Source organism: Chaetodon trifascialis, chromosome 21, assembly GCF_039877785.1.
Source record: "Chaetodon trifascialis isolate fChaTrf1 chromosome 21, fChaTrf1.hap1, whole genome shotgun sequence".
NCBI lineage: Eukaryota > Metazoa > Chordata > Actinopteri > Chaetodontiformes > Chaetodontidae > Chaetodon > Chaetodon trifascialis.
Window position 1 is genome coordinate 13,078,863 of NC_092076.1, and position 12,574 is coordinate 13,091,436.

At 41.7% G+C, this 12,574-nt stretch overlaps 1 protein-coding gene across 1 annotated transcript; it reads left to right on the forward strand.

The window, feature by feature from the left end:
* The first annotated feature begins 1,656 nt into the window (after positions 1 to 1,656).
* On the forward strand, positions 1,657 to 11,818 carry mki67 (marker of proliferation Ki-67). Its single transcript, XM_070991133.1, has 17 exons — positions 1,657 to 1,783; positions 2,228 to 2,330; positions 2,774 to 2,855; positions 3,136 to 3,251; positions 3,620 to 3,689; positions 3,820 to 3,895; positions 4,272 to 4,952; positions 5,106 to 5,338; positions 5,444 to 6,269; positions 6,391 to 6,506; positions 6,637 to 6,814; positions 6,917 to 7,060; positions 7,207 to 8,009; positions 8,414 to 8,459; positions 8,594 to 8,677; positions 9,028 to 9,804; positions 10,083 to 11,818. Exons 2-17 carry the CDS (start codon positions 2,242 to 2,244, stop codon positions 11,816 to 11,818), a joined length of 6,057 nt encoding a protein of 2,018 aa, XP_070847234.1. The 5' UTR covers positions 1,657 to 1,783; positions 2,228 to 2,241.
* Positions 11,819 to 12,574: the final 756 nt, after the last annotated feature.

Consider the following 12,574-nt stretch of genomic DNA (forward strand, 5'->3'; position numbering starts at 1 on the left):
TGTGTTTGTGTGGTGTCATTCTTTGTATTCTCTGCTACAGCTGGTTTTCACACATCATATCCAGAGAAAGAAGAAGTTACAGGAAAATCAAAAGGGAATCACTGACTTCATTGACACTTTCTCAAAGCCTTTCAGCCTCCTTTTTGGTGTGTAGCAATAGCAAAGCACTGAAGAGACTAATAGATGCAGTAAATACCAGTTCATCTACTTAACAATAGCCTAAAGGCAGCATTAAGGTTGGTTTTGAGTGAAACTTTTGTGTGTCACCAATAGAAGTAAGTTTTTTCAACACACGTTCGATGAACACAATTGCTTTAAGATCGGTAATGTGATATTATAATGATATATATAATAATACTATAATGCTCACTGCGTGCATTGGTGTCAAGACGAAGATAACATGGAGAACAAAGAGTAACAGTTAGTTGAAGGTGTGCACTAGGCTGAGGCAGACAAATCTGCAAGTGAGTTTAGGCCCACAACAGATTGCTTCCAAACTAGTTGGCGCTCATAATCTAATAACCAGTGTCTAGCACTTGTCACTTGTAGTAAAGAAAAAAAGCATCAAATATTCACACTAAAGTAAGCTGCAGGCATTACACAGATCAATACGACAGTATTCGTTTTCCCATTTGCTTTGTATTAACAGACTTATTCTGAGAGCATTTTATGTTGCAAATATCTGCCTATAAACATTTGCTACAAACATTTGACATGTTATAGCAGAAAAACTACAGTTTTAGTAACTAATACTTAGTAACTAATAACATTGGTGATGGCTCTGATCCATTTAGTTGTGTCAGTAAACCAAGCGAGTAAACCATTATACATATCAAACATATAACTTAAACATTCAATCAGATTTTTGGCATTAATTTTATAAATTACACCTGTGTTGAATTCTGCAATTAATTATCAAAATTCACGTGACAAAAGGTCTATCATAATTATATAAGGAGAGCGCTATAAAAAAATTAAAAAAAAAAGGCTACAGAAAACAACGCTATCCTGCTTGTTAAACCCTGGAACAAGCTGACAATCAACTGCAGCCTGATTTTTTGAAAAATATCTAAACAAATCTAACAGATTTTCTTCTCTCACATTTTTGGCAGATCGCAAACAACTGAAAGGTGCAGACCGCCACCTACTCTAACAGATTTTGAGAATTTATATATATGAACAAAATTAGAACTACGCCTGTTTTCTATGAAGCCCAATAATAAGGCCACACAGGCTCTGTAAAAGCTGTGTTAACGTTAAGCCCTGCCCCCTTACCGAGTCATGCCGTTTAAACCAATCACAATCCTTCGCGCGGAATTTCAAACATTTTCAAATCAGTGTCCCTTTACCGACGTGAGATTGTTCCGACAAATTCGTAAACAAAATAGTCCCTTTCATGTAAATGCAGGTTATATTTGATGCAGATGACCAAATAGAACTTTTAAATCACAGCAACACAAAAAAATACACATATTGTATTTCAAAATATCAGTCACTCCCCGTGTTTCTTTAGGCTTCTCTGTTCGTATATGTGTGCTTCTGTCTATGTGTGCGGTGTGGCGGAGTGATACCACGGCACCTCTCTGGAAGAAGCAAGCGACGACAACTGACGGCAACACACGCCGTCCTACGTTAGAAATTGTTAATGTAGGTTGCAGTGCTCGGTAGGATATCAATCGTATTTCTAGTCTGGTATGATACTGTAGTAAAACTCCTCTTCGCCACTTCCCGGTCGATGTTTATGGATTGCCAGAAGTTGACGTGTCTTTGAACAGACTTCCAGGTAAGGCTACGGCACTTACAAATGTTTTTAGTCTGTCCAGTCTGGGCTAACGCTAATTTGTTTCTATGAGAAACGTATTGTAGTTGCTAATTTCACTTTAAGTAATTTCAACGTTTAACGTTTATAGTATAACGTCAACGTGCTATTGAGGCGACATTGCACGACATTACAGCTTTACCCAACAACGACCAACCGATTTACATTACGCTAACGTCCATTAAGGTCAACGTTAAAACTAGCAGTGTTAACCAAAGAGGTATTCACTAACTTAACGCTACGCAAAGTAACTAAGTCATTTAACGTTAATGAAATATCATTTAGCACTTTTTAACTTGTGTGTGCATGTTTAAAAAAATGACATTTGATTAACTTGCCTAACGTTAATTGTTACTTAGCTCGCAGTGCGCAGTTTTGACCTTTGTGTTTTCTAACCTTTCAAACCAGGTAACGTTACGAAAATGCCATTGCATGGAAAAATAGTCGTGATCAAGAGGAGTGGAGGAGATGGGACTGAGTTTCCTCTTACTGCAACATGCTTGTTTGGAAGGTGAGCTCTAGCAAATGTATTTGGTGGCTACAATATAAGCTTGTCATTTCATGTTTTCAGATCAAGTCAACTCTTTTCGTTTGTTTTATCTTTACTGCACTAGTTGTTATCTTAAGACATGACTTTAAAGTTCGACAGACCACATGCACGTTACATCCCGCTTTCACCGTGTGTAGCCTCGTTGTGGAACTGATGAAGGTGCCATAAAAAAAGACCTTTTTGGTTGGAGGCGGGCCTCCGCTTGCTGACGTCAGAGTATTAAAGCTCTACCTCTGTTCTTACATGAAGTACAAGTGACTCCTTATTGTATATTCAAACCACCAGTTCACTTTACCTTTTGATCATTCATTGCTTAAAAATAAACACCATTTAAAATGTAAAGCCTCCAACATGACAGTTTTGTTGACCCCTTTGTTTCTTTGTATATTTTTTTTTTGTTATAGGAAGCCTGACTGCGACATTCGTATTCAGCTTCCTCAAGTCTCCAAGGAGCATTGCAGAATTGATTTCAATGAAAATAAAGAGGTAATGACACATGCTGAACATAACCACATTAACACACATAAAGGATACTTGAGATAATGAGGGATTGTCTTTGAATACTCACACTAATGACTTGATATGTTGAGCACAGTAATGTTAATTTAAAAAAAGCTTCATTGCTTGAATCACTTGTTAGTTCTCTGAGGGAAATCTTGATCTGCTTAAAATGAAAGGCCTAGCTGACAGTATTGTGCTACTTTTGAGGTGTTTGAGTTGATATTTTTTTTTATTTATTTATTTTTCTTACATTTTTCTCTACCAGGTTATTTTGACAAATTTGAGCTCAGTAAATCCAACCCGTGTCAACGGAGAGGTTTTGCAGCAGTCTGAGCGTTTGAAGCATGGAGATGTGATAACTATCATTGACCGTTCTTTCAGGTGAGTATGGGGAGAATCTTTTTACTGTTTTTGTTGCTTCAAGAAACTTGTGCCTCCTCATCATTTGGCCTTACATAAATGTACTAAGTGGAACTTTCAGAAAATCCACTGGTGAAATGACACTGGTGGCTGTTAAGTGAACTGCTGTTTGCATCCTGTTGCTCAATTAAACCCTGTCAGCGGGCATCATCCTGAGCATCAGCCATGACAGTGGCCTGACATAGATGAGACAGAAAGCTGGAAAATCAATTATAATCATATCGTACTACCCACTGAACAAAAACTACAGTTAGAACAGCTAGAGTTAGAACTTAATGACAAATGTCAATGACGGTTTACTTACATTTTGTTGTAAATTGTCATTTCAGGTTTGAGTACCCTCCAGCACCCACACCAAAGAAGAGGTCTTCCATAGGAGGCAAAACTGAAACCTTCAAAGTAATTTATACATTATTCATCTCTTATCACGAGAGCTTTGCAGACTTCCCAACATCTTAAAATTTCTAATAGTCCTTCTGAATTTCAGTATTTACTATTTTATGTGTTAATGAAAGTATCTTATGCCTAGGTTCTTCAAGATCAGCAAGTAGGGGACACTGTCACAGCTGAAACAGGAGAGAAGAAGATATCTGAAGTGTCCACAGGTGAGACCATGTGACAGTGGTTATTCTGAATTAGCTGTATCTGAAGATAGGGTCACACAATTAACGGTTCATGCAGTCCCAGAATTGGTATTTGGTTTTTTGATAATTAAACATAATGTAAGACATTTTTCATCAGATGTTTTTACAAATGAATTTTCTTTAGATGAAGAACCATAAATTTGAGGGTCCATTTCACAGTTGACAGTAGTCGATGCCCTATCAAACACATCCCGTACAAAATATAAGCCTTTATAGTTATTCCTACTGTATTTTGCTCAATCTATGAAACATCTGACAGATCAGGGAAAATGTTTTGAAAGCCATTATGCTATCAAGTGTACAAGTTTTTTTTTTTTTTTCTTTTTGTCATTTCTAGACCCTCATCTGAAAGATGGAACTAACTATGACAACATCCAGCGATCCCTGGAGAAAACTGTGGAGGTGGTATCCAAGGAGGATGATAGCCTGCTGCAAAACAAGACCACCTCCCCATTCAACGATCTGTATCAAATGATCAAAAAATCTCTGGATGTAAAGACACCTCGAAAATCTTCTGCCAGTCTGCTTCAAACACCTACCTCAAGGTTTTGCACTCCAAAACCTGTTTCAGTGAGGAAAAATGGTGGAGACCCTGTCATTCCCTCTGGAGACAACAGCACTCCTAAGAAGGATGACGCTAAAGTCTCTTCTGGAGCTGATACTAAGGGGGATGCTGAAAATATATGCGATGGGACCCCGAAGTCTGTACGGAAGCTGAGAAAGTCCTTCCAGGTTGCTTCTGCTGAGATGGCCAGACCTGAACCTGAGAGTGCTGTCAAGTCTGAGGCAACTTCATCCCAGAAGAGGAACTGTGCAACTCCCCAGAAGTTTACTGTGTGTGAGGTTATTGAGCAAGTTTGCACTCAAACGCCCAAGTCACCTATGAGAAGGAGAAGCAAGGAGGCCACACCAGCCAAACCCACAGTGACCAAGGACCAAGAGAAGCAAGCAACGATGTCTCCCAAAACAAAGCCGCTTGAAAAGGCGTCACCAAGGAACTCAGGGAAAGCTGAAAAAGGTAAGAGATGTTGTAATACTATAATGTCACTCTTTGAATTTGTTAAGAATACTAACCAAATTACAGGAAGTATTCAAGTTGTTGTATAAGTTCATGTTTAAGATATATTTGGTTGTTTCTGATGTACGATTGTGTTTTCAATTAATTTTTTAGTGAAAAGGATGTCCCAGAAACGCAAAAGTGGAGAACTTGGAGCTGACTTGCCCACAGCACAAATTAAGAAGAAACGGGTTTCCTTTGGAGGTCACCTGAGTCCTGAGTTATTTGACAAACGACTGCCTCCTGACTCTCCATTACGCAAGGGGGCAGCTCCGCGCAGAAGCCTGTGTCTGTTTAAACCCAAACAGTCCCTCCTTCGACGAGCATCAGTCATTGGCTTGCTACAGGTAAGGCTTTAGTAGAGGATGATGACGACTCATGTAGTTTGACCTGACATTCTTACTGTTATCCATCATATAATCTCGTTTAAAATGGATCTTTTGTTTTTGTAGGAGTTTGAACAAGAACATCCTGGTAGCCCAAATGTGCAAAGTCCTGCAAAACTGAAGACTCCATCACCTGGAAAAAAGTCACCAAAATCCAGGTCCCCCTCTCCCAAGGCAGCAACACCTGCCAAGAAATCCCCAAAATCAAAGACCCCTTCTCCCAAGGCAGCAACACCTGCAAAGAAATCCCCAAAATCAAAGACCCCTTCTCCCAAGGCAGCAACACCTGCCAAGAAATCCCCCAAATCAAAGACCCCTTCTCCCAAGGCAGCAACACCTGCAAAGAAATCCCCAAAATCAAAGACCCCTTCTCCCAAGGCAGCAACACCTGCCAAGAAATCCCCCAAATCAAAGACCCCTTCTCCCAAGGCAGCAACACCTGCAAAGAAATCTCCAAAATCCAGGTCCCCCTCTCCCAAGGCTGCATCTCCTGCCAAGAAATCCCCCAAATCAAAGACCCCGGCCCCCAAGGCTGCAACTCCTGGAAAGAAATCACCAAATTCAAGGACCCCTTCTCCCAAGACTGCAACTCCTGGAAAGAAATCACCAAAATCCAGGTCCCCTTCTCCCAGGGCTCCATCAAACAAAGTGGAAACTCCAGGAGTCCAGACCCCCACAGTACGAGGACGCTTCTCTGTGTCACACATCGGCACACCATCTCCAATTGCAGAAGCTACGGTTACTGACCAGATGCATTTGGCCACTGTAACTCCTAAAGTACCCCTGAGGAGGAAGAGCATGAAGAGCACCTCACGGAAGACTCCAAGTGTCGCAAAGAGTGCTGTAAAATTAATGCGCAGAAGAAGTGGAATTTCACGGGCATCTATGAAAGGTAAACAGTGTACAGAGAATCCTGTCATTGTCTTCAGATGCATTCAGATCTTCATAGATGCATTTAATGTCATTATTGTAATAAATACTGAGTTGTTTAATATTTTTTTCTCTCCTTCCAGTTTTAAATTCCTGGGCAGACATTGTGAAATTTGGGAAAACTAAGACTGAAGTGGCTGCTCCAGCTAAGATAACGGTCACCAAAAAGACAATGAAGAAGGCTGTGTCCAAACCCCAGGTAAAGAAAGGAACACATCATTTAGAAACTACAGGCTATATTTACCCTGTACGTCATCGTAACAATTAAATGGTGTTAGCATGGTTATCATTCAAAAACTGCAATAACCATGTCTTTCTCAATCTCTCAGACCCCTGCAAGAAAACTCAAAGGCCATGTCAGCACTGGACATGCAGATTCACCTCTTACCATTGTTGTGGGCAGAGCTCACAAACAAAAGGTTGTACATCCAACCGGTGCTGCACCACGACTTGTCACCAATATCGCAGTCCTTAAGAAGAACATGAAAATGGATGAGGACTTGACTGGTAATCACCACTTTTCCATCCCAACAAAGGCAGTGCTTGGTCTTGGTAATGTATGTTTGATTTCAATGTTGCCCCTGCTCATATTGTGCATTGTGTTTTCAGGAATTTCTGAAATGTATAAAACCCCTGTAAATACAAAGAAGAGGAGATCTGTGGTCAGTGAGAACAGTGCCATGAAGACACCAGTGGGAGGCCTGGGCACATCTGTGGTAGAACCATCAGTGTTGAACACACCTGAGGAGCCAGGTAAGTGTGTGTGGTGGTATTGTTTGAGCGGACCAAAGCATGAAATTTGTATTCCGCATTATCACCAAGGACTGAAAGTTTATCAAATTAAGTCTGTTTAGGTAACTAAATTGGAATAAACTAATACAGTGTGACTTGTTTTACAGGTGAAATGATGGTGTCACCACTGAGTGTTTCTTCCACGGTAAAAGACAGAAAATACAACAGTGAGGCAGTCCAACGCCTCCTTCATGGAGATGAAGAATCTAGCTTCGTCACTGACATCCCTGCCTCGGAGACTCCTTCTGATGATTCAGGTGAACAGCAGTGCACAGATGTGAAGACGGCCTCTGTTACAACTCCCAGCCAGAAGCCAGAATTACCAGAGTGTCTGACTGGAGTAAAGAGGATCATGAAGACCCCAAGACAGAAGGCTGAACCTGTTGAGGACTTGAGAGGGAGACTCCTGAAAACTCCTAAGCAGAAGCTTGAACAGCAAGAGTGCCTCACTGGAGTTAAAAGAATTTTCAGTACACCGCAACAGGAGGCTGAACCTCTGGAAGACCTTCAAGAAAAACTTCTGGAAACTCCCAAAGCCCCAGAGGCTGGTGATGTGAGTTCCAGTGGTGTTGAGGAAATTGTGGAAACGCCAGCAAACAGGAAAGAATCTGAAGACCTATCTGAAACGCCAAACGTGAAGAGCTCCCCATTGCTGTGTTTGACGGGTATCAAGAGAATAATGAAGACACCGAAGGAGAAGATTGCTCCAGTTGAGGATATGGTTGGTGTGAAGAGGCTCGTGAAAACCCCTCGAGAAAAGGTGGAACCCGTTGAGGAAAACTTTGGTATCAAGAGACTCATGAAGTCACCAAGGCTGAGGGGTAATGCACCAGTGGAAGACTTTGAAGGACTTCAGGAGCTCATGGAGGAGCCACTGACAGATCCCACAAGACAACTGGAGACAGACGAGGTAAAAACACATGTTCATCAGTGGGTAGACTGTGATCATCATTAGGAACAGCTGGGAATCAGCCATTGATAAAGAATTTAAAGGTGTTTGTCTTTTTGCTGCTTTTAATGTGTGATTAATTTTGTGTGTTATATCATCTTTTATACAGTCGTTTTAATGTGAAGTTCTCTGATCATTTTAGAGTGCCTTCGAGTACCTGGAAAAGTGCTCTATAAATAAGATTTATTGCTATTATTATGAGTGCCAGGTACCAACACAGTTGAGCAAGCTGCATGTAGGCTTATTTCATTTTTCATCAGAAGTTTTATAGACCTAACCTTCACAAGACATTTGCGTTGTCTGCATGGTTTACTTGCTTTCTTTCAAAGTGAGTCTTGTCTAAAGTGTTTTTGATTTAATTACAGGTCGAAGGTCAAATTCCTCTGGTTTGTGGTGTACACATTGCAAAAGGTGAGATGGTTCTTAAGTTTAGTAAGAATATTGTTAGATGCGTTACGGATGATTTTACTTGGAGTCACTAATGTAAGCTACATGACAGTGAGCTGATTATTGCTGTTGTTTTGTCTTCTCTCCTCTATGTACAGAACTTGACTTTGCCCATGAGGAGCCACGAGATGATGTGCCATCAGATGTGACTGAAAATGTTCCCCAAGTTGACATGGAAAAGGGTGAGTTCATTTCTTTAATTGTTTTGTCTTGTTAGAAATACTTAAAATGAGGTTGTGTTATACAAAACCTAAAAACATAGACTTTGAGAGCTGTGTTTTTTGAAATGTTATGGAAATTTTGCCTGTAGCTTAAGAAAAAGAAGCATTAGTCAATATTTGTCCTAAGAGTGGCACAAAAAATGCAATGTGGGACTTTCAGGTTATTCACACAACTAAGTGTCACATTTGAACGCTCAGAATTTGTCACAACTAAGGACTTATTATTTTATTCAACTGTCAGAACCTGATGCAAACACTTCTGCTGCTAAAAACTCACTTTTTTGTTTTTTTGGGGGGGGGTCTGATTTTAGAAGAAGAGGCAAATGTAGTTGTCATTGATGACCAAGATGTGCCAAGTGGACAAGATAGTGATGAATCCTCACGTGCCATGGAAACTCTCTCTCAATTAGAGGAACCCAAAGTGGATCCAGCACATGAGAATGCATCTGAGGAACAACCTAACGTCGATACAGTAGATGAGAATGGATCTGAAGAACAACCTGAAGTGAAAACTGCTGCTTGCAAAGTCTCTGAAATGGACACCGCTGCCACAGATCCTGACCATAAGAAGAAATCTGTTCGAGGCAGAAGGGCAAAAACGGCGGAATCTAAATCAGCTGAGGAGAAACAGGAGGCAGCAGAACATTCTGAAGATCCTGTCGTCCCTGCGCCAGTCAGAGGAAGAAGAGGAGGGAAGACTGAAGCTGCAGCTCCAGCTGTTAAACAAACGACAAGAAGCAGAAATACAAAGACCGCTGAAAGCAGGGATGTTGAGCTCACAATGGAGAAAAGTGCCTCTCTGCCTTCCAAAGCTGCCCCGAGGCCTAAAAGAGGAAGAAATGCCAAAAACGTTTCTGATGATCCAGCTGAAATGGTCCAAGAGGTTTCCACTGAAGCTGAAATGGTGGCAGAACCTGAGAGTGAGCAGAGGCCCCCAATTGATGCCAACCATGAAGCAAATGACAGCACGGCACCCCTGGAAAAGGCTGTGTTGAAGCCCAGGCGAGGGAGAAAAATGAAACAACCCGAGCAGTCCGATGTTCCTTGTACTCACAGTGATGAAGTTCCCCAAGCTGACATGGCAAAAGGTTTGTCATCCTTCCTGTTTGTGTTTCAGCTTTTGTGTTATTGGTTTAAACTGAAATGACCAAAAACAATGTAAAAGTGAGGTACTTTGATAAATGTGTTTCCCATTCGTGGTTACAGCTGAAATGTGTGAATGTCTCATTAACTAAAGCAAGACATGGGACATTTGAGGTGGATATTAACAAAAAAATGTTAACTTGAAGCAGATTGTGTTTGATAGATAAATGCACAACCACTATAAATGTAAACATTTCTTATTTGTTTTCACCCATTATTATAGAAGCAGATTCAAATGAAGTCTGCGGTGACCAGCTGGAGGTGGTGCCCAGTGGGAATGATGAAAATAAATCCTCAGATACCATGGAAACCGTTCCCCAGGCCCCTGCACCTGAGAGTGTACCTGAAGTGGAGACAGCAACTTGCGAAGTCACAGAAGTGAAAGCAGCTGTGGTTGAGAAGAAACCTGTTCGTGGCAGGAGGGTGAAAACGGTGGAATCTAAATCAGCTGAAGATAAACAGGAGGTAACAGAACGTCCTGAAGATCCCATCGTCTCTGCTCCCATAAGAGGAAGAAGAGGGAAGAAAACTGAAGCTCCAGCAACACCCACTGTTAGACAAACGACAAGAGGCAGAAATGTAAAGCTTCAAGGAAGCACCTCTGATCAACCTGAGATGGAACCAGAGAAAGCTGTGGAAACAAAACTGGCGCCTGAGATTACTGCTGAGGCTGTGAGTGACCAGATTCCTCCAGCTCATACACATCAAGAAGAAGCCGATTCTGCTCCCCCTGCAGAGGAAGCCGCCGTGAAGCCCACCAGAGGGAGAAAAACTAAACAAACACCTGTTGAGCCTCTTCAGCCAGAGCCAGAGAAAAATGAAGTTGTGAGTGACGAGAATCTTACAGCAGATGCTCAAAAGTCCATTCCTGCTGTTGAAAAACCCAGAAGAGGGAGAAGGATGAAACCTGATACTGTTGAGCAAAAGGAGGTGACAGACACAGTGGTCAGTGTGGAGACCACGCAACAGTCACAGCCTCCAGTCAGGGCTAAGAGGGGACGAAATATCAAACAGGAAGATGAAAAGACCACTAAATCCCAGGAGCCAGTGAAAAAAATAAGGAGAACCAGGAAGGCGGAGCAAGATCACGTAGAGCCAAGAGAAGAAGTCCCAGAGGAGGCTGAAGCTCCTCTTGTTGCTGAGCCAGTGAAGGTGACTGAACAGGCTGCCGTGGCTGCCAAACCTCGAAGAGGAGGGCGAAAGGCAAAACAAGACGCTGAGATTGAAACCCCCATCGAATCCACTGAGGTCCAAGAGGTCCCCGCTGTCAGCTCCACAGACAAACCCAAGCGGGGAAGGAGAGGAAAGCAAGTTCCTGAAGAGGTTGAAGTCACTGCTGTAGCACCAGAGGCTGAAGAGAAGAATAATGTGGAGCCAGATGCTCAGGTCATTAAACCCAGCAGGGCGAGGGGGGTGAAAAATGAGGTTTCACAAGCTGTCCCAGCCAAGAGAGCTCGACGAGGTGCAGCTCTTCCCCCTGAGGAGACCAAACCAGAATCCGCAGTCCTGGTTTCAGAGTCTGCGTCAGCTTCAGTAGAGCCACCCAAAAGGGGACGACGGGCAGCAGCAAAGCCAGCAGCAGATGATTCCACGGTGACAAGTGATGAGACAAATGTTGTGGAAGAGACAAAAATGTCCAAAAAGTCTGTCCAATGGAAGGCCAACTTGGAAGTCTGTGAGACTGCAAAAGTAACACCCGTAAAGACGGTTCGAAGCAGGAAATCGAAACCTGGAGACAAAGTTGACACTGAAACCAAAAATCTGTCAAACGGTGCCAACAAAACTGAAGAGAAGGATCTCTCAGGTAAAGCTGTCGAAGCTCCACCCGTCAAGAGAGCCAGGCGAGGGGCAAAGGCCGCCGAGGTAACCGCTGACGGAGAGGAGTCTGCAAGCACGGCGACAAGTGTTGAGGCTGAGACGCAGCCGAAAACACGAAGAGGAAGATCAGCCAAGAAATAAAAGCATTTGTATATATGAAGCATAATGGGTTTTTTTTTTTTTTTTTTTGGAACTTTTTTTACTTGTCATTTTTGAAATTGTTGCATTTTAGGAAGTAGTTTTATCGACTGAAAATTAAGCACTGCTTTTTAATTTTTTTTTTATTACAGCAGGGAATCTTGTTTTAACCATATGTTGTGACAAGTTGTATGTTATTCATTACTTTGCAGATATTTTATGGTGAAAAGAGTGGACATTAAATTTTTTTTTGTATAATGAAAAAACTGAGTTTGTTTTCATGTCCAAAAATGTCTGTATTGTGCAACCATGTGTGGTTAAAATGTGGGTGAGATTTCACTAAATGTCTTGAATGGCATTGTAAAAGCCTGAAGCTTATACTGTAGCCTACTATTGGTACAGATGGTGTTTCTGCTGACTGGGCTCCATATTTTTCGAGTCAAGACAAAAGAAATGTCATTGCATTTGCTGTCGTGTGCAACTTAGTGTTGGTGCAGGTCTGTTTTATTTGGAAGCAGAGGCAAGAGGAAAGATATAATTGGTTTATTCATGGCCCATAAAACATTGCTTTCAAAGGGGTAGACAAAATAATGAAATAGGAAAGTGTGAACTGGTAAATTGATTATGGGGATTAAAAGAAAACTCCAATGAGCTTCTTAATGCAGACTGCAGTCAATGCTCTGCCTGCACAAAGGAAGGAAAAAATGTAAACATTTGTATTGAAGTTAATCACTACCCCCCAGCATTGCAGAACTGTAA